The 21144-nt window shown below is 43.8% G+C and overlaps 3 protein-coding genes across 18 annotated transcripts in view; 1 reads left to right on the top strand and 2 right to left on the bottom strand.

The window, feature by feature from the left end:
- Window positions 1-301: 301 nt before the first annotated feature.
- Window positions 302-4817, bottom strand: lyrm5a (LYR motif containing 5a). 3 transcript variants are annotated; one of them, XM_052055664.1, is made up of 3 exons: window positions 4678-4817; window positions 1367-1432; window positions 302-925 (listed from the first exon to the last, which is right to left on the bottom strand). In XM_052055664.1, the coding sequence occupies exons 2-3, from the start codon at window positions 1409-1411 to the stop codon at window positions 713-715; spliced, it is 258 nt and encodes an 85-aa protein (XP_051911624.1). In that variant the 5' UTR covers window positions 1412-1432; window positions 4678-4817; the 3' UTR covers window positions 302-712. The 3 variants fall into 3 exon arrangements, with proteins under 3 accessions (XP_051911624.1, XP_051911623.1, XP_051911625.1); XM_052055663.1 differs by lacking the exon at window positions 4678-4817 and adding an exon at window positions 1616-1748; XM_052055665.1 differs by lacking the exon at window positions 4678-4817 and adding an exon at window positions 1677-1723.
- On the top strand, window positions 1947-8820 carry dnai7 (dynein axonemal intermediate chain 7). Its single transcript, XM_052055648.1, has 17 exons — window positions 1947-2269; window positions 2405-2419; window positions 2548-2629; window positions 2704-2792; window positions 2859-2963; window positions 3111-3248; window positions 3320-3454; window positions 4268-4371; window positions 4443-4601; window positions 4669-4843; window positions 5003-5087; window positions 6157-6320; window positions 6398-6557; window positions 6928-7205; window positions 7278-7436; window positions 8319-8432; window positions 8514-8820. The coding sequence occupies exons 1-17, from the start codon at window positions 2267-2269 to the stop codon at window positions 8787-8789; spliced, it is 2241 nt and encodes a 746-aa protein (XP_051911608.1). The 5' UTR covers window positions 1947-2266; the 3' UTR covers window positions 8790-8820.
- lrmp (lymphoid-restricted membrane protein) overlaps window positions 6310-21144 on the bottom strand; it is a 25028-nt gene continuing 10193 nt past the window's right edge. For 2 of the 14 annotated variants that reach the window (XM_052055634.1, XM_052055635.1), the window contains exons 17-40: window positions 20818-20969; window positions 19929-20040; window positions 19362-19587; window positions 18754-18791; window positions 18151-18250; window positions 17232-17361; window positions 16811-16868; window positions 16013-16059; window positions 15843-15958; window positions 15599-15744; window positions 15296-15377; window positions 15102-15156; window positions 14995-15025; window positions 14741-14881; window positions 14035-14169; window positions 13801-13948; window positions 13688-13731; window positions 13507-13575; window positions 13011-13069; window positions 12736-12834; window positions 12345-12470; window positions 11951-11977; window positions 11437-11588; window positions 8818-9637 (exon numbers count right to left, since the gene is read on the bottom strand). In XM_052055634.1, the coding sequence (XP_051911594.1) occupies window positions 9495-9637; window positions 11437-11588; window positions 11951-11977; window positions 12345-12470; window positions 12736-12834; window positions 13011-13069; window positions 13507-13575; window positions 13688-13731; window positions 13801-13948; window positions 14035-14169; window positions 14741-14881; window positions 14995-15025; window positions 15102-15156; window positions 15296-15377; window positions 15599-15744; window positions 15843-15958; window positions 16013-16059; window positions 16811-16868; window positions 17232-17361; window positions 18151-18250; window positions 18754-18791; window positions 19362-19587; window positions 19929-20040; window positions 20818-20969 (2436 nt within the window). In that variant the 3' untranslated portion in view covers window positions 8818-9494. Of the gene's footprint in view, window positions 6544-7099; window positions 8793-8817; window positions 9638-11436; window positions 11589-11950; window positions 11978-12344; window positions 12471-12735; window positions 12835-13010; window positions 13070-13506; window positions 13576-13687; window positions 13732-13800; window positions 13949-14034; window positions 14170-14740; window positions 14882-14994; window positions 15026-15101; window positions 15157-15295; window positions 15378-15598; window positions 15745-15842; window positions 15959-16012; window positions 16060-16810; window positions 16869-17231; window positions 17362-18150; window positions 18251-18753; window positions 18792-19361; window positions 19588-19928; window positions 20041-20817; window positions 20970-21144 lie in introns of those variants that run through there. The other 12 variants (XR_007960541.1, XR_007960540.1, XR_007960542.1 and 9 more) reach the window with 12 other exon arrangements.

Here is a 21144-nt window from a genome sequence, read left to right as displayed (position 1 = left end):
TCATTGCAACGATTTGGTGCATTAATTTTTTTGAACAGTTCTTCTGAAAATGCAAAACTTGGGCGTGCAATAACTCATCCGTTTTTCTATGGGTGTTTGAATGTTGGTCTTCATCAGCATCTTTGGAATCATTGAGGGGGCTTTAATGGGGCTTCTTTTACAAGGTAAAATCTGTCAGGGCTGTTGTCTGTCAGGTCTCGTCGTGTCGCTTCGGGTGGGCAACAGGGCCCAGATAATCCCCCCGCCTTCCCATTTGAGTCAACTATGAACGGCGATGAAGGCAATACAAATACGCGAGGCCTTTATGTTTCATTCCCATTTATTTGGTTGTACTGTACTTACGACATAGATTCAATTGACTGTACATACATTTATATTCATTTGTCACAAATTCCCCTTGAATCCATAGAACATCATCGTCATAATGAATGTACGGCTGTACGTTTTGTTGGTCTTCATAAATTAACAGTGACAGTTGTGTAATTATGGCTCCATTGGTCTTTATGTACGCAACGTGCACAAACGACTTCTAAAATAGTTCAAAACCAAATAACATTTTCCAATGTTAACTTTTGATTCTGTGTCCAAGAGTGCTTGTGTGGAAAAAAAGCTGAATTATCTTACATTTACAATATCCTGACAAATGGACCGAGCCAGTCTTCAAGATAGTCCAGGCTAGCATTTTATCGTAATGCTTACATCCTTGATAGAATTATGTTTCCGGGTCATAGTACCTCTTCTTCATGGCTCTGTATTTCTTGAGGAAGTAGAGTGCCTCCAGCTCCTTGATGACAAACTCTCCTCGTCCCACAAGCTTTTTGATGTGCTCCGGGTCCGTCACATCTTTATTTTTCATGAAGGCCGACTTAAGGCGCTGTCGGAAAAAGGCCGTACCCTCTGGGTAGTCCCGACCGAGATAGAGCAGCTTTTGGAGAGGACATTGAGACATCAGAGCACCATATACAAAACATAAAAAGGAAATAAAGCAGAGCAAATTGGTTCGATTAAATCAAATTCTGCCTGGTTGTCATTTATTTATTTATTTGTTTGTTTTTACAAAAGCAGTTAGCGTTGTCAACTAAACAGTTTCGCTCAGAAATGCAGTGATTTATTGACAAGTTGCAAACATTTGAACATAAACATGTGCATTCAAGCTACATATATTGTATCTGTATTACACACAATGAGAAAAGGGATTTCTTTCCAAGAGCTAACATTTATTGATGAAGAAAAACAGGAGACATTTTTATTATTTCTGTAAAAGGTGAACAAAATTAATTCTGGCCTAAAACAAGGGTGGGAATACTGTACTGTATGTTTCAGCTAATCCCTCAGTCTGAATGAATGACGCCAAAAGTTCACTTACGTTTTTGTAAAGTCGAATCACCTCACCGCGTAGTGGGTTGGCCATGTGGGAAGTGGGGCGACACCCCTAAACCAAAAAGGAGGCATAAAAAAATATCTGAAACTTGAATGTTGCAAAAAGAAAATAACGGACGACTGACGAGCACTATGGAATAGCTTTAGCTAAACACCAACACATAAGCTAACAGTTTTAAATCACATAGCAACTATTCTAAGGGATATTAGAACAATGTTAAGCAGATACATACACACGTTGATTTTTTGTGTTGGTTTTATAGCTGTATACAGTCAAATTTAATCAGGGTATTCACGTTATCCTTGTGGTAGAGGTTGGATGGCAGCCTGCCGTATGTTGTTACTAATGTCGTAAATCACAACACTGGCGTAAAGAAGTATTTGCTGCTGCAAGTACCATCTTGTTAAATTCAATTGTTACATTATATTTCGATTGTTGCCTTGTAGGAAAAATGTGGTCCAAGGAAGAATATTGGTTATATTTGTTATTTTGCGGAATTTTCTCAACGAAAATAAGATGTAAATGTTCCCATTGTATTCAGGATATTGTAATCATACATTTTTAATGAATGACGAAATATATTAAAGTATCTGCACAATTTCGGTGACGACATAGGCACGATTTTAACACACGGGTAAAAATGGGTATGCGCCTCTGCGTTCGGCGTTACGGTAATTTTTTGCTTGTATCGGTTGCCATGGAGATCAGACGTCGCCCGGAAATGTTGAAATCACATACGAACGAGAAGGATGAGAAGCTGTTTTATTGCATTTTATTTTCCATCGTGAAGGACTCAACACCCACTGTCATCTTTGTTACTATTTGAGTCCTTAACTGTTTACTTTCCATTTTCAGTTCCTTAAAAACGGGCCACACAGAGTCGTCATGGTGAGTTTTATACCGCGAACAATTCATCCATCTCTGTATTGCACATTCTAATATTTCTTTCTCATCTTTGAATTGCATGGTTTGTGATTCCTCTTTCAAAAAAATCTTGCTCTATCTCCTGTGATTGACTGAAAGCCTCCCAAGAAAAAGGTAATATCAAGTGTCGTTAGTTTTGCCTTTATTTTAGACTAATTGTGCATGAATGCCTCTTCTGTCACTAACACACAGTTGCAGAACCACCTTCTTAATATACTTGGATGTTATTTGCTGTACTCCAGGGTAAAAAGGGCCCCAAACTGACCAAAGCTGAAAAGGCGAGGCTGAAGCTTGAGGAGGAGCAACGGAGGTTGCGAGAGGAAGGTGGTCAAATATCGCCAAATGTATTAATAAACGCATTCAAGTGCCCATGTGTCATAAACTGTTTTTGTGGACAGAGGAGGCCCGGATTCAAGCCGAGCGAGAAGAACAGGAAAGGTTGGAAAGGCAAAGAAGACAGGAAATATTAGATATGCTTGAGGCGAAGGTACCCTAATAACATAGATTGCTATGTTACTTGGCAAAATAACATCCTGTGATGTTTTTCCTAAAGGACAGCAAACGCAGGGGCGTTGAGGTGGGAGAACTACACTCCCTTCTGGCAAAGAATTATTTGGCTGTCATGAAATATAAAAGTGAGGCCGCACAAATGTCCAAGGTACAGTGAGAAAAAAAACTAAAACAACAAAAGTCGACACACCCCAGTTGCATTTTCATTTTTATTTGACTCAAGTTCCCACTGTGTCTACTCCATTCAAAGTTTAATACCCTCACAAATTCTTTCGTGTCATTTGTGTTCATACAGTGGAAAAAATACATGCAATGTAGTGACATCCCGGACCCGGCAGTGCAGCAGGATATCAACACGTTTATCAGCTTGTGGCAGGATGACCCGGAGTGCAGCATAAAGACCGTCTTCCAGCAGTGTAACGTCGCCCTACAGGTCTGCATTTCTTTCCAATCCCTATAACATGTCCCCCTCTTTATTTCGAGCGGTTATTGTGTCCCTTACAGCTGATTGAAGAGCTGGAGATGCTGCTCAGGGAGGTGACCGACGCGAGTTACATCCCCAAATACCAGGAAACACTCTTTCATCTCCAGGACATGGTCTATGCCAAGATTCTCAACATCAGCATGGAGATCTTGAAGGTGCACCGTGGCCACTCAAGTTATGCCTTATTATAATATATCTATACATCTATATATATCTATACATCTATATATATATATATATATATATATATATATATATATATATATATATATATATATATATATATACCAGTATATAATAAATCCGGCCTAGACAAAGAAAAACTAATGTTCAGTTTTGAACTATTCATTTGTCTATGTTTAATGATATTACAATGGTCAGTGATGTGGACGTGCCTGTCGCTGAAGGCAGTTAGGTATGAATGCGTATTTGTACGTGATATAAACAGTCCAAAATTGGACAAAGATGTCAGGAAAAGCCGACAAGAATATCACCCCAAAAATCTTTAAAAAAAATAATAAAAATTTGGGTCAACCCGAGGCTTTGAATGTGATTAGTTAACACAGCCATATTCACACTTGTGCACACTTATGCCATCACATCATTGATTAATTTTCACTTCCCCTCTTGAAGCTTTTTTTTTCAGTTGAGTTCTGACAGGTTGTTGTTACAAGTTGGAGGTTGCATTCATGGTAAAATGATTGCTCTTGTGACAAAAAGGCGGCATTAAAACAGGGGTGTGTCGACTTTTTATATCCATTAGTAACTGTATTGCATGCATGTTTGCTTGCTGGTTTGTTTGGATGATGGATGAACAGATGGAAAGATAAATTTAGATAGGTACATACATTCCAGTGTGCTGCAGTGGGCTTTATATTGTTCCATGGGGCATCCCTGTGATCCCAAATTAGAAATCATGATTCAGTTGCGAAAGTGTACCTAATAAAGTTTGTCTGGTCTATGTTTAGGGAGCCAGCAATTGCATTGACACGGAGACAGGCAACATGCAGGCGGTGATTAAAGACAAAAACACCACGGTGTGTGTGTGGGCCAACCTCATGAGGAAGTCAAGGTACTGAGTGGAAGGTCGTTATGGAAGGACAAGGATATGTGGAGTCTTCATCAGTTTGTGTGACATCTCAGGTTTAAATGTTTGACCTTCGAGGAGGTGGGCATGGGCTTTGAATTGACCAAGCAGCTCGCGATGAGCAACATTGCCGTGCGGATCCTTCACACCAGCTATGACCACTTGTCCACAGTGTCCAGGATGACGCACATGGAAATAACCGTCGCACCACCCAGGTCTGTCACCCACAGCCCCCCATGACTCTGTAGAATTGTTATATCCATGCCCTGCCGTGTGATACAGGTTGCTTACCACGTTCGATGAGCTTCCGCCGGAGATACCAGAGCAGGATGAAGAACCGAAGGAGATGCAGGAGGAGGTGCAGGAGGAGCAGGAAGAGGAGCCCGCCCAAGAGCAGGAGTCGGAGCAAATTGTGGAAGAGGAAGAGCCACCAGGCCGAGAGTCTGAAGAGCCCAAGGTTAGGCCACGCCCCACCACAGAACATTCTAAAAAAAGTCAAAACCTTGAATCATTTCAATCCAAGCATGTTGGATTTAATATCAGTAAAAATCACAAAATCAGCGATGTTCTAAAAAGAATACATACACACACACTTTACATTATTTTTTTCGTGGAGCCTTCAGAAAGTCAACTGTCAGGCGCCAGTGTCCACGCAGAGGACGACGAAAACCAGATCGTAACGCAGATGGAGGTCCTTGCAGGTAAGCCGGATCCACTTCGGATCCCAAAGCACACCGTCAAAAAAAAAAAAAAAGGGGGGGAGAACTGTGGCGGACCATTTTTGTTCTCCCAAGGTACAACTTTTTGTGATGTAGCCGACGGGATTCACAATAGAACCCCAAGACACAAATGGTGGGTATACAAAAGTCAAGTCAAGTCAAGTCAACAGTATTTATAGAGCACTTTCGAACAGCCATTGCTGCATAAAAAGAGCTGTACATGGAGCGATTTAACATACACAATAAACAGTAAGACGAATCGCTAATAAAGGCGGTGGAAAGCACTAAGCAGTAAAATCAAGGACAAATCAAGCTGAGTCGAACGCCAAAGAATACAAGTGAGTTTTGAGGAGGGCTTTAAAGATGGGCAGCGAGGAGGCTTGCCGAATGTTCAGTGGGAGGTCATTCCAGAGAGAGGGACCCGCAACAGAAAAGGCTCGATCCCCTCTGAGCCTCAGTTTAGCTCTTGGTACCTCTAACAAAGACTGGTCCACAGACCTGAGGCGCCGGGCAGGTGTGTAGGGGCGGATGAGCTCAGAGAGGTAAGGTGGAGCGAGATTATTCAGAGATTTGAAAACAAAAAACTGTCATGTTAAATTTAAGTTGCATGTTGGTAACATGAAACTGTGACTGTGACTTGTGAGCAAAACAAAAGAACTCGGCTGTTGAAAAGACCCTCCAATTATCTTGAGCAACTCTAAAATGCCACAAAATCGAAATATGCTGTCACCATCGCTATGTTTTTAAATTGGAGATGAACAGGTGGAAGGGCTCTTAAGTGGTGTCTGTCATCTCGTGGTGAAAGGTGTTATTACAGCGTCAAACTGATCAGGTGTGCTTGGCCATCCCTGACCTAGACAGTACCCTGAAGTACATATTTGTCTTCAAACGGTACAAATTACGAGGGTCCCAATACGCACCCTAGAGGGGACTCCCCGAATGACAAACCATTGGACCATGAAAGATCCTTTTTTTCCGCCCCTGGTAGTGTAAACTAACAAATGTTAAAACACTTAAGTCAAGTCAAGGTGTTCTCTCACCTTCCGTCCAGTCGAGGTGACCCCTCCACCACCAGAGGACGACTTGATGTTTTACGGCGAGGGCGTCGAGGCTGTGGACCTGAGGAAGTACACGCCTCTGGGTGGAGTCTTCTACTACGAATTGTTCCACCTTCCGCCACAATCTCATCACATCAAGGGCTGGGAAATTCGAAAGGTAGATTAAAATCTACACATCAGTTGAAATTTCAGGATGATTATTTCTATCAATCGTAACTTGAAAGTGTTTTATAGATATCGGAAGCCAGGTTGAAAGCTTTCCAGTATATTCCTGAGAAATCAAACCAAACAGAAGATGAAGAAGCCACTTGCCCACTTGTCGGTTTGTCTGTGAGGCTCCCTGACACTGTGGTCTTCCTAGAAACCCCTCGAGTGGGCCGCTGGGATGCAGAAGGTAGGGAATTAATAATTGTAGCTAGTCACCTGTCCGATTTGAGTGATTTGAAAGAAATATTGCCCAAATACAGTTCAGTTGGAGTTCATTTTCAAGTTCCAGCAGTGGCAGTTCTAGGGGGTGATACAAGGGGGGCTACAGCCCCCTCAACTTTGTGCCTGGTCCCGCACCAAGTAAATACTGAGTACCATTGCAAGAGTGTATGTAAATGCTATGACTTAATATACTGTGATGATGTAGAGAAGCAGTGCCGAATACAATTATTAAATAATTACAGTGAAGCAATTTAGACCACTGTAAATAAATGTATTGTACTTAAAGATCAAACACAAACAAACTGGACTTTAATTCAGTAATTCTCTGATTTTAGGCAAGTATTGGCGGACAGATGGTATCAGCGACTTCTCTGTAAAAGAGCAAGCGCAAAATGAGGAGGGGGAAGAGGAGGAGGGAGAGGTGGCCGAGGTGGAGGAGGCGGGCGGGGTGACAAAGGTGTCCTTCAAGATGGACTCTTTCTACCCATTCGTACTGATGCAGCACACCTACGCCAACTTTCCCTTCCGGAGTTGGGAGCTGCGCCCGCTGGGTAAAGACTCAGCTCTCTTCAGCATCCACGGGGCGGTCATTGACCTCAGCATAACCATCCAGGTGGGCATCAAAGAAAGCCGAGGAGGACACAGAGGGTGATTTGTGAAAGTTTTTTTTGTGTCTGTTTTCCAGGGGAATCAGTGCATGCTGCAAACAGACCGAGAGGTGGGCCTCACCAACCTTTTTGGCAAGTGGATGAGTGCGCCCGACCTGCAGCAGGCCATGGTCAAGGCGGGGATCAACATCTTCGTCAATGAACACACCGAGAAGTTTGTCACTTCCTGCCGCAAGGTTGCCATCGAACGCCATCGCCTACAGCAAAAAAGTCTTGAACACAATTAGATTGTTAATAGTTTAAAAAAAAAAAAAAAAGGATAACCATATTCTGTATCGTTGTCATGCCAATTCAGGATGAGATAGCGTCCACTTTTCCCCCTCAAAGTTGGTTAATTCATTTTTTAAAAACTACAAAATAAAATTGCATGCTTAAAAATCGACTCGTACAATTTTTAATAACTGGTCAATTATTGTAAATAGAATCATAGTAAATCATTTAACTTGTTTTCATCCATTCAATAGTTGGCCAAGTTAATTATAAGTATACATATACATTTCTTCCTATAAATAGTTCACATTTTTCTGTCATATTTCTGCACTTGATTTCCTAAGATATGTAATTAAATCAGATAGAACATTAAAATATGTATCGACATACATTTTTTAAATGTTTTATTGACATTGTAAATAAAATGTCAAGTCATTTACATTGCATACGTTCAACATTGAAAACAATGGCCAATTTATCAACTGCAAATATTAAAATATCCCTCGTTCCATGGACATCATAAACTACAGTATTCGTCCAATAGAAAATTTAACATACAAATTGAACATTTTTGATTGTCGATTAAAAAAAAAAAAGTTTTGATATTTTAAAGGGTAAGTCGGTCTATTATGAAATGATTTTAAAACAATAAGATTTTCTCTTAAAATAAATGACTTAATTTAACCCCCCTAAGACCAACCTCGTCAAGCAGTCTATTTAAAAAAAAAAGGCCCTTGAGCACAAGTTTTGATCACCATGGGGCACGCACGCATCAGTAAAAATATTTATTTGTACTGTCAAAATAACTTTTGCACATTAGAGTTCATGTGGCTCGTTTTGTCTAAAAGGACCCACTGAGGGAACACGTTGCCTATGAACAGATGGCCCTGTTCGCATCTGTCTGCACCTTCTCATGGAGCAAATGGAACGCCCAATGTGGCCCGGAACATCTTGTAATTAAGGTCGGGTCTGCATTCCATATGTCCATTTTGTCTGAACAACCTCTGTGGACATTTTAACCGAATCCAATTTCACCGTGTCAGGTCTGTGAGCACCAAGGCCTCAACCCGCCACCCGAGGACCTGTGGAGTCTCTACCTGGTGGCGCCTCAGAGATTCCAAAAGTTGGAGATAACAGAAACAAGTGAGGTTTTCTGCGCAGACCACCATCCCGACAGTGAGTTTCACTCCACCTTCATCCACATGCTGCAGGACAACATGAGCCCCGAAGGGATAAGTCGAACCCGAGAGGCTCACTTCCTCTTCGTGGACACTGTTCAGAGTCTGTTCTGCGCCACCAGGCCGCTCATGTTTTGCTAAACCCTGTGTGGGATAAAAACACGTTACATTCTATTGTAGGACTGGCTACTTTATTTATGTAAAGTTTCAACCATCTTTGGAACATACAAAAGTTGAGAAGGGTGACAATCACAGCAAGAAAAAAAAAAAAAAGGGAGCGGGGGAGAAAAAAAATAGCTTGGGTTTTAAGACTGTCAAACTTAAACTCACATATCACTTCAAAAGTAGTCACAAATATCGTTTTAAAAACACTTAATGATTTATTAACAGTGTTGATCAACTTGAAAACGTTATAAAATGTCTGCCAGGGACATTAAATAAAAGAGCAGTTACCTTCAAGTGCATGACGTGGGGTTTATAAAGCTGTCCGTGAACGATGCACTGCGGTATGGTTCAGCGGATGTGTACTCAACAACATGATCGGACAACATGCAAGTTTGGTTCAAAAGTGACCGTGTCGAGCAGCCGCGACAGGTTGTCAGCGCCACAGCCACTTTTGAAACACAGGCATTCACGCGGCGATTCAGACTAGTTTGGCAAACGTGATGGGTTACGATTCACCATTCCCCGCCAAGCCCCCCGGATGAGGAATCGTCAGTCGCCGTCCGACCGTTTTACTCAGTGCATCACACGATCTCTCCAACAATCCCAAGTGCACGGGCTAATCTGGAGAAGGCCAACGGCCGTAGCACCGTCTACCCGAGGTCCAAAAGTGGGTCAAGGGGACTAAACTGGGGGCTGTCCATTGTGTCGCAGGCCCGTATAAGGCCAGAGCAGCTGCTGGATGGTCATCCAGGAGTCCCCGGTGCCCACGGGGGCTGCGTCGACAGCGGGCTGCATCACCAGGCTGGCCAACAGGGCCAGGAGACCTAATGAGGAGACGGCATTAGCGCTCCACCCGTTCAATACACCACGACTAAAAGCGGTTGGGTCAGCATAACCTCATTTTCACCCACTTACTGGGGGTCAAAAGGGGATAGACCACCATACTTGGGTCAATTTAACCCACCCCAAGAATTGAGAAAATTTGACCCCAAAACATCATCCAATACAACATAGGAATTGGGTTGACGTAAGATTGTAGTATTGGTCCGGCTACGTTCACAAACCTTTTATACAAAGTACGACCCCCCCCCTCCTCCCCCCCAAAAAAATAATAATGGGGTCGCCAAATACCACTATAATGGCCAACATGTCGGAGCTTAGTTGATGTTGAGATCAAAAAATAAATCGCGTTCAAATTTTGCGCCGCCCCCCCTAGAATTATATGACGAGAAAGAAAATGTGCACAACAAAGTTGGCATATTTTAAGGAAAACACCAAGGATAATTGCAATAATGGAATACTACCCCCAAAATTATGACGCACAAAAAAAAAATGTGTGAAAAAAACAATTTGTAATTTCAGAACAAAGTAAAATCTCAAGGGAAAAAATATGTTGCTCAAAACAGGTAGTTAAAATTGTTTCAAAACAGCCATAACTATTCCCGTATTTTCCACACTAAAAGGTGCACTGGATTATGAGGTGCACCTTCAATGAATGGCCGATCTTGTCATTTTTTTCATACATTGGGCACACCACTTTATATGACGCAATCTACAATGCATCCACTAGATGGAGCTACGCGCAAGGAAACGCCAACAAAACGATCAGATGTCAGTAAAGCAGCGACACAGTTCACTGAACCAACAATTATAAGACCAAGTTATAAGATTGACTCGTTAACGGTGAACTCTCTTGCCGCTGCTCTATTTCTGTGTTCAACTGCGTAATCCATCGCGTTAAGTTTGAACTCTGCGTTGTCAGCATGTCTCGAGCAAGGAGCGCATTTTGGAGTCGAAATATTACTGTAATGACGATACACAAGGCGCATCGGATTTTAACGCGCGCTGTGAGCTTTTAAGAAAATGGAAGGCTTTTAAGTACGGAAAATAGGGTAGCACATTTTGAGAACCACTTTAACCCTTGTGTGCTCCAAATTAAAAAGGCCTTAAATTACGCATTTTACAATTTTTGTAATGATGTATTTTGTGTTATAAAAACTTTTTTTTTCAAACACTCAAAATGTTCAGAGGCATCTGTGCTATCCATACATATATAGTTTTTATTAGTTCTTTGGGGTTTTTTATTCTTTATTTTTTGCAAAAGGGAAAAAAAAATTTGTGTCTGGAGTTCCCAACCAAGCCCTACTAACAATCCCGACCGGACGTGATCATGTAAAATGCATTGGTTTGAAGCCTCCTGCAAAAAGGCAAACTCATTTGAGATCCTCTGATGCCACCTAAAGTTGCAAAATTGGAATGACCTCAACTCAACAATGTGGGATGCTTATGTCTGTCCAAGCGAAAACAAAGCGATTGACGTAAAAATCGCGTGAAATGCATGTATACACATTAGGTTTACGATGCATTCAAAAATATGAATTATAATGGGTCTCTATGGTGCAAAATATGTAAATTGCGAAGATTAAGGTATTAAAACTTTTTTTTATTATTGCTGCAATGCCTGAGAATTATCAGCCTGTGACGTCATGAAATTTAGGCCATTTTAGAACCCCTCCATAAGTTTCAGCTCTCTCGTGTTTTTCTGAATGCCTTTGCCTTTGATTCAAAGACATCATTTTACATTTATCGCAAGCGGTGCACTACGAGGGTTATGAGAGCCTACCTACGAGGATGAGCACCATGGCCAACCAAAGCCAGAGGCCCCTGCTGCCTCGGGCCACCGCAGCTGCCGTCGCCCGGGTGGATGTCAGGCTGTGGGCCAGAGATTGGGACAGTCCTTGATCAGAAGACGCCGGGCTGGATGAGGAGCTGGCACTGTATGGGGCGGGCAGAAGCGGAGTTGAGTCAGCGTAGAAAGAACATGTCAAAATGGCGAGATGAGGAACGACGACATGGTTGGCAGAAAGGCGTTGCTGCATGCTAATCAGATGAAGGTAAGCGCTTGGGTTGAGAAAGATGTTAATAAAAAAAAAAAAAGCAGACCTCATCAGCATAAAAATCACAAAACACTGTCAGCAGCGGAATCAAGTGGACAGGAAGCGGGAGAAAACGCTGGCGGGGTTTGGCGAGTGATGCTTGAAAAACACTTCATTATGAGTCAGGACTGCGAGTGGCAGACATGAATTTGCATGCATTTCAGCCCACTTTGTCTTCCTTTGGCCACACTGAACACTTACAGCATGACAAAGAGCTCATCCTGACTTCTGAATGATGTGAAAGAGGAAGAGGAGGAAAAGATAGTTGAGATTTGCTCTTGGGGGGGGGGGGAAATAAAAACACTTCGATCAACGTTCGAGGATATTGGCGGACAGAACGCAAACAGATGCCACTTGAGATTCATGCACGACTTTGAGACGGCAAAGTCTCCTCAATGCCGGAGGAGCAGAAATGATGCACAAATGGAAAGTTCAGAACAGCCTGGAAGATTTTCGTCATTTCAGAGCCGACTTGACACCAGCATCTATTCCTGGATCGCTCCGAAGAATTGAAAGGAATCTTCCATGGCCTTCAATTAGCTTGCGTAAAACGGCGCCGCGTAAGCCGCAGAGCTGCGCGCGGAGATGCACTAACGTCTTGAGGGGCAGAAAGAGCGAGGTGAGTTTGCTGCCCAGCTCACTGAGACTGGATCTCCTCTCCGGCACAACTTCCTCCAGCTCGTCCACTGGCTGGGGGTCGGAGTGACTGCGCGCCGCCGTCCTGTAGGGGACGCCGCGCCGGTCAGGCATTCACGTGCGCACACACACCAATTGCAAATTACAGCGATGCCGGTAGACAGAGGATTTTCTAGTATTGCACTAACGCTGTATATTGTTCAACACCACACATCCAAGACGGGACATGCGGACAAACACTTCACTTGGGACGGCCGGATGCATGCAAAATGGCGGCATCACCGTCACGCTCATATCGACTCCCGACAGCCACCGTCATACGTGAGCGCCACGAGTGAGACCTTTCTTACCCCTTCATCACGACGGAAGGCTCTTCCGTGTCAACCCAGGCGGCAGAGCTAACAAAGCGCTTAAGTGGGGGGCGCGCCATGTTCTTTCCGGCCACATTCCTGAAAACCACCATTATCAACATGGAGGGAGGTAAGGAGGGGGCATCAAAATATGGTTTTGTGGCTCTGGCGTGCGAGGCAAGTCATTGGAAGTGTTTTTTTCATGGCTCCACATAAGAAATCAAAGTGGCGTAATTCTCGCTGGAGGATCAGAGAAATTAACTTTGATAGCTTACCATGGGGATCTCCTGGTGAGTCTTTCGGCTTCACTTTCTGCACCATCCTGTTGTTTGGTCTGTATCGGGGATGACAAGAGGACGGTCAAGAACTGGCACCGTAGTAATAGGCAACCACCTTCCAGGAGAAATACACATCATCTTCTCTTGCATTATTACAATAAAGAATATAAGCTTTATTTATAGATGATTATGTTGATCTTATAGGTTAGTCTTACTATAAAACGAAGGCAAAGAAACCATGAATATAAATGTTTATTTCTGTTTTTCAATTCAAGTTGTTAACTTACTCAACTCTTTGCCTTACGTTTTTTTTGCATTCAATCCTTCCAGACAAGTGTGGCGTCAACGCAAGTCAGTTAGCATAAATCAGATTAAAATGACACCTTTAGTTAGTAGCGTACATTTTTTCCAAACATTTTTGATAGCGGTGAGGAGAGATGATCGACACAAGGTGGTGTGGTGACAACGAGCAAAGCATTGACAGCGTCCTCACCATGTCATAGTGCATGTTGCCTCCGCCAGATCGAGGTATTGCTGCTATGCTAACCCGCCGGGCTGATGACTGAATGGATACATGGGGGGGGGGGGGGGGGGAATGAAGTAATCACAACTTTATAAAAATACAAAGGAGACAGACAGGCGTGAGGGAATGATGGCATGATGTGTGCTGGTACCTTGTAGTATTGTGACGTCGATGGCTTCTTGCCACGGAATTCATCTAGATAAAAACGCACAGCCCGGTCAGCGGATGGCTCCGGTTCATTGTCATCAAGTTAACGTAGTCTACCTCTGTCCGCGTGCGACCCGAAGGACCTTTCGTTCTGCATGAGCGTCTCCCGTAGCTCCAGCAGCTCGGCGTGCTCCTTGGTGTACACCCGCCTTAGGTTCTCCACGTGTTGAATCATCACCGCCACTGCCTTGCCGATGCGACTCTCCTGGCATGGGCCCAATGATTAGGTTTAAAAAATAAAAATAAAATCGTACCATGCATGTTTAGCTCTTTCGAGATACACACACATACCTGATGGATGGCTCCGAGCATCTCGGAGCGACTTGAAACTCTGCTCATGGACTGGATGAGGATGTCCAGGTTCTTCTGGAGCCTGTGGATGATCTCCATTGACTGGTTGTCATCTTCACATAGAGGAGTCAGAGCCTGGAAGGAACAGGCCACGTTGGACATGAATGTCGATGCAATGACACGCTCTAACATGGGGATCTCCAAACATGGGACACATTCGGGGGAGGGGAAAAAAAAAAGATGCAAGGGCAACTGACATTCTTTACCTATGATTTAAACAGTCAAAATAAATCCATCAGTCGGTAGAGATATGGTAGGCAATGCTAAATTGTTTTTATAGATTGTATATTATCACAAGGAAACTGATGAAAATCTGAATTCTCAAAGAAATATGACCTGAATAGTCACACGTTACAAGCATCTTAGTTGTTGCTTTACAAATCAAAGAAAGTGAAAAATGGCGATCGTGTTAAGGATGCCCGATGGTGCACCAACATGAAAAGGCCAACGATTCACTTGTTAGCTAGTCAAAATTTTTTTTTTTGTAAATGCCATTTACTATCAACTCATTCTCTCCCAAAGAGGTTTTTAAACATCTTTTCAGACTTGGTCTAGAATTGGCTGGTACTGAATGAGTTAAAAAAACAAAATAGACCATAAACGGCCCCCCGTTCCATAGATTGGATATATATGAACATCCACTAACCTGTAGCAAGCCCTGGCAGCTGGACACCTCCCTGCGGACGTTCTCCTCGGCCAGATCACGTGAGCGCTCCTCCAGCCGGAGTCTCTTCTCTAAGGTAAACATGTCGCACTTGAAGCCCAGAGCTAAACGCTGGAACTCGGACTGTAAAAGAGCAGGCGAGCATTTTCACGGCCCGACTCCAATTTTGCGCGCCAGAGAATTATTACAATGTGCGCTGGCGTTAAACGGCGACTGATAACATGGCTCGAACACACCTCGATTTCCTTGTCATTGGCCGACAGGCTGCTGGAAAGGAAAACACGACTAATTATTCGGATCAGTATTTGCGCAAAGCATATTGATGGATGTAAACATGTGTTACCTGTGCTTATCCTCTTTGGATGAATCATTGTGGTCAGAGATGGTTGACAAGACACCTAGAGAGGAAAAGAGCAGGATTATTGCCCCTCGCCCCCCAAAAAAAACACATATTTGTCTTTTGGGGGGAAGAAAAATACAAAGATTTCTCATGTTATCAGGTTACAGGGTGCATGAAAGGGTTGATACGACACGTACATTCTTTCTCAGTGGTTACAGACGTTTCATGTTTGGCCTGCTCCACCTTTGGGGCATCTGCGGCGTCCCTGTCTTGCGCCTCCTGAAAGTCCAAGAGAACCAATTGCTGTTTTTACTCTCTTTTCCAGCGAACTGCACAATTTATTGCCATACTATTAATGTATGTATTGCTCGTGTTTGTTTAAAAAAAATGCATACATCACATATTAAATTTCAATCATAATATTGAGTATTAAGTAATTTTCTTTTTTTGCAATTTATTTAGGAAAAAAAAATGTTAAATGTGCCCAGTGCAAATCTTACCAGTTCTTTCTTATGTTTCCCCTTTTTGTCTTCCAATCTACTTGAACCTGAGGTCACGCCGCTCTCTGATTGGCCGTTTTGTACCGAGGACACGCTCGACTGCCGACCATCAGTTGGGGCGTTTGTGCTGGTGAGCTGCTCGGTCCCTTGAGGAAGAAATGTGTGGGTGGCGATACTTGCGTTCAGCTGCGAGAAACCATCGACGAGACTCCTTCCGCGCCGTCCGGTGGATTCGGCTTCCTACCTGCCATGCCGGCCTCCGCGGTTGGAGCTGCGACGTTACCCTCCCGCACGCTTTCCTCTTCTTCAACCAACACGGGAAGCGGACTTGCGCTGAGAACCAAAGTGTTGGCATTAGCACTGTTAAAAAAACTTTTAAAAAAATACAGATTTAAGGAGGTTGATGGCACTTACGCGTCCCCCGCTGCCGGCCTAGGCGCAGACTGGTTCAGGATCGGGCTCTGAAGAAGTTACGAGACGCGTTACGTTCTCCTTCCGCCATACATTTGACAAAACGGAGCACACCTGTCCCATTGGAGTGCGGCACCGTTTGAGCTCCACGTTGTGTGGAAAGAAACATTTGGCTGAATTCTTACATAATGTGCCGTTTCATGGAGAGCTCTGCAGCTGCGCGTGTGCGTGCGTGCCCTTGTTCGCTAGCACGGTGATAAGTGGTGGAGGTGGACCGCCCGCATACACGCTTGTGTGAACATTCGCACGATGGAGTAAGGTGAGCGTTTTGACTCTCAGCCACACAACAGGATATTGTGTAATACTATAACTGTACATAATTCCCAATTTTGACATGGCTGAAACTGAACGTCGCCAACGATCAAAGGTGAGTTGGAGTGAACAGAAGCCAAAATAAAGTTCAAGAGAAATCAAATAGGAGATACTTGCCTCTTCTGGCACCATATTTCTGATAAGCAGATGGCAGCCAAGGCAGTTATCTCATTTTCTAATCTTTAATTTCTCCGCAGTGCAAAGTGAAAGGACTTTTCAACCCAGCACCTCAAAGTGGAAACAATTTCCCGGATCCCATCACATCCCGACAAAGCGCACACACACACACACACACACACACACACACACACCCTGGATCATAGTTAAGTCGCGAATGAGAACCGTGGAAGTGGTGCGCCGCAGGAAAAAAAATTTAAAAAAAGGAAGCGGTCCCCTTTCACATTTAAACACTTCCTCTGCGGGACTGACCGTTGTGCTGCTCGCGTCGCCCTCGTCGTCTTGGCCCTCGCCAGACGGCTGCACGCTGCTGCGCACAGAAGCGTCCATTTCAGTAACTTTGAAGTGAACCCATGCTTGTTTTTACACAACATTTCTGACGGGGAACAGCTTGCATTTCTTTTGTCGGCGGGCTGATGCTATGCAAAGCATGGCAGCGGTGGAACTCTCGAGCCGGCGCAACTCCTCCCACAGACAGGAACACAGCCTTTGACTAGCAAATGATCACGTCATAGGGAAATGATGAAACGCGGTCAAAATAGTGATGTCAGATGGGACGAGAACGGCGGTGATGAGATTAAACTGGACTGCGGAATGATATCTAATGCTGACAATCATTTGTAATTAATTCAGATGACTGGTATGAATTTTTCCAGATTGCTTCTTCACTCACCTCTCATTCGGAGGAGTGACCTCATCTGTTTCATTGTTGGTTGTGGGAGGCATCTTTGTTGGGTCCTGATCAGACAAGGTGCTCATATTCTGAGTGGCGTCTTCAGACTGAGCCAATCTAGTCTCTGCCCCTGGGAAGAAAAGCCAAAATAAGAAGAGAGAGAGGGGGAGCGGTAAAATTGGTTCCAGGGTTAATATTTTAAGATTTTTCATTATGGTTGGTTTTTATTTTGGGGGGTTTTAATTGGTTTTTAGAGCAGATTTAATCTTTTTTTCCCCCTGAAAATACTTCATTTTAGTTTAATTTTAGTATTAGTTAAAAAAATAATTATTAATATTTGTTAAGTCAAACTATTGTGTATTAAAGTAAACTACAATCCCCCAAAAAACTGCCCTGTCTTCGTTCTTCTGTAAGGCCACACAGTGATATAGAAATACCGCAGATACAAAAATAAAATGAATACATTGACAAAAGTCAAAAACATTTTCACTCTAATAGTTTCATTTAAAGCACTATCATTTTGATATGATGCTAACAAAAACCTTTTTTTGGTCCCCAATTCTACTTTTAGTTATGTTAATTTTCTCCACACAGGAAGCTAAACTCTTTGGCAGACTTTTTAACCGGTCGAATACCAAACTGTCCTTGTTGATGTCAGAGACGGCGTTCATTTCTCGCATGTCTCAGGAAATGGCCAGAAATAGAAACTTACTTATGTAAAAAAAAATAAAATAATAATTGCAAAATTCCATGAAGCACTATCTATTTTCTTCAGAAACAGCAAGCAAGTGACTCAGGATATGACTCACTTGTGTTCAAAGTGTGAAGTGTTTAACGGACGAGTCAATGCATAGATCTGCGCGGAGATTGAACATAGCGAGAGGAGGAGGCGGCGGCGGCGGCGGGAGGGAGGTCTTACCGCAGCTCTCTGAGTGGGACGGATCAGGCAGGGCATCCGCCGCTGGCTGCTCGGCACTGACAGCTTGTGAGGGGGCGTCCGGCAGTACTGCTGCCTCGTCCTGAAAAAACACAACATTGTATTCGGAAATAGAAGACAAGGGGGTGAAAACGTTTGAATATGCAACGGACTACAGGCAACACACTACGGAAATAGAAACACTTGAGAAGATGATATATTACGAAAGAGAGGAGACGTGACAACGCATCCAAAGCCTTTCAGTGAGGGGTTGCTGAAAAGCATTTTGATTCTTCAACGTGACGTCAGTTAACTCATTCAGGACTAGCCAATTCTGGACCAAGTCTGAAAGGACATTTAAAAACGTCTTTGGGAGTGAATGAGTTAAAAAGATACAAAAAACGCGAGTACTTCATTTCTTGTCGCAGTAATGTTATTTTATGCCCAATTGTTATGAACATGAATATCCCTCATTTTATTTGTTTGTCTTATGTTATGCGCCAGCATGTCACATGTTTTCAATTGTGCGGCATTGCTTGGTGGGGGGTGTAAAAAAAAAAATGTTTGTGAACACACCGTGCAAAGCAATTTCAGAATTCATTTTACCTGCAAACGATGATGGTTCGCTCTATGCTCTGGAGTTTCTGTGACAACACAATAAATAAAGAGCACATGAGCGGAAATTGAACTTTTGTCCAATTCATCCAGAGGTGAAGATGGCAACCCCGCCTACTTCCGTATAAGGTCACACAAGGGTTTGAAAAAGAGAACCCACACAGAAGGAGGGGCAGAGGGGTCTGAATTTCATCCACGGCCAAAGTGGCATTAGTGACCACATTCGCGAACACTTTTTTGCCAGCCACTCATGCAAGAGAGGAATGGAAGGGATTACGGCTCACTCCGTGGCCTCCGACTGCTTTTCACCTGGCCATAGAAGGGCCTTGAGGAAGACGCTTTGACACACACGTTCTCCTTCACACACACAAGCCCCGAGAATCGAACCACCATAGAAGGCAGGGGTCTTCTTCCGCGAACTTCCTAAGCTTCTTGTGTGTGCGGATGTGAACCATGCTCATGCTTCGAGGTTGGCTGAGTGTCCTTTGACTCGTGGATTACAGACATGTTATCACATCTCGCTGGGAGTTAACTTGTTGACTGACTAGACTCCGATACTACACACACACACACACAAAAAAATAAATAAAAAATATTACCTGCCAGACACTGTCCATCCGGAGAAGCTTCAAGCTTGGCAGACACAGGAGTGGAAGAGTGCCCCGCTTCTCCTTCGCCATTGACCACCGTCCACCTCTCGTCCCCGTCCTCCATCTGCCCGCTGTCCGTTCCTCCGTCCCGCGCTTGACCGTTGCTCCCTGCCATGTCCTTTTTCAGGAACTCTTGAAGGGCGTATTCCTCATCCCATTCCAGGTCATGCCCAGTCTTAAAGAACGCATACAAAGACGAGAATCAGCTCACGAGATGGTATTAGAAACCCTAGCGCGATGAATCAGCACCAAGCTTATATTTGTGGCACTATGATGCAAATGTTTTGAGTGGACGTCGGAGCAATTTGATGAGGAGCTGTGCGTGTGGGCGACTGCAGTCCTCAGAAGCCAACTTGCAAGCCCTGCCACCGTTTTCTAAGCACACATTCCTCATGTCGAACATGAATCAGTCTATCGTAATGGTAATAATTGATCCTGGCAAAGCCAAAGCAGTACAATCACACGAGAAGAGATGCTGTTGAGCTATTCTTTTTTTTTTTTTCTCCCCAAACTGACCTCTTCTTCTGGTGCAGGTGTCTGGCACGAGGCTTCTCTGCTATCTTGACAAGTCTTGAGCTGCTCCACTTCCTCACTGAGCTGCCGCTTCTGGTTCTCCTGATCCTGCACCCTGCACGGCAACACACATCATAATCACCATCAATCACGGGAAAGTGACTGTGAACCTGCATGTTGTGAAAGCATTTCCAAGTGTCCAAAAAGGGATGGAAGGAGTTCCAATAAAAGCAGTCCAGTGGACATACTGTACCCAATCCGCAGGCCCATGCAGTGTCCCATTTTGTTTCCCAGGGTGACCAACGCCAGTTCGCCAACTGGCCCAGCGCAGGTCTGTCACTTTAATTTTTTTTTTATTACAAAGCTACAAAACTGCTAAGCTGAGACAGAACGCTCACAGCCGATTTTGAAATGCCAATTTTTTTTCAGAAAACTATGTATATAAGCAAAAAAAAAAGCCCAGTGAAAGATAACGTGCATGGGGAATTAATCTAGGGATGGGGAATAAGCCCTTTTTCATTTAAAGTTTGGGAGCACCAGTCTGACCCTCTCTGGGCTGGGACTGAGCCACAGTGACTCTCTTATATAGCTGTGCACTCACATGAATGCACACGCGCACACACAATTACACTACCAGGCATTTTAACCCACTTAACGGTCTGAAATCAGTTATTAGGATTTTCAAAAGTTTTTTTTTTTGTGTGTGTGTGTATAATTGGACATTTTTGTGTCTATACCATGAAAAGTAACAAAACGATACACACACACTCATTCAGGGAAGCTAACTGATCCAAACATAGTCATACTGAAACCCGGGATTGTTGGCTGCGGCCCAACCAGAGTGAGGCGGGCCTCTTTGAGGTCATTACGACAAACAGAAAATGACAGTTACCTGACTGAAAGGTGCAGGACCTCTGTTCGTGACCTCCTCACATTACTGGCCATTTTGACCAGCTCCTTCTCGATGGAGTCAGTGTACTGCGCGAGCTGGTCCAGGCTTAAGGCCCAGTCTTCTCTTGTTGCATCAAGCGCGACCTGTACCGCCTGGTGAAAGACAAGAACCAGACTGGTTGAAAGACCCTCTCAGGCGGGGGTGTTCACCTCACACCTAACTGTGACAGATTATTTCGAGGGCCGTCAGCCGACTCCTCTGAGGAGCCTTCACTTTTACTGGCACTTGACTAATGATGCCTTTCCCATTTGCAGGTTTACTGCTGTA

The sequence above is a fragment of the Hippocampus zosterae genome, chromosome 21, assembly GCF_025434085.1.
Source record: "Hippocampus zosterae strain Florida chromosome 21, ASM2543408v3, whole genome shotgun sequence".
NCBI lineage: Eukaryota > Metazoa > Chordata > Actinopteri > Syngnathiformes > Syngnathidae > Hippocampus > Hippocampus zosterae.
This window is presented reverse-complemented; position numbering and strand designations above follow the sequence as displayed.

Coding starts and splice junctions, on each gene's coding strand:
- dnai7 (XM_052055648.1), top strand. Junction 2,630..2,703: donor ACGGAGGTTGCGAGAGGAAG/GTGGTCAAATAT, acceptor TTTTGTGGACAG/AGGAGGCCCGGATTCAAGCC. Junction 5,088..6,156: donor GCAGATGGAGGTCCTTGCAG/GTAAGCCGGATC, acceptor CCTTCCGTCCAG/TCGAGGTGACCCCTCCACCA.
- lyrm5a (XM_052055664.1), bottom strand. CDS start 1,411: ATGGCCAACCCACTACGCGGTGAGGTGATTCGACTTTACAAAAAC. Junction 926..1,366: donor TGATTCGACTTTACAAAAAC/GTAAGTGAACTT, acceptor CCTCTCCAAAAG/CTGCTCTATCTCGGTCGGGA.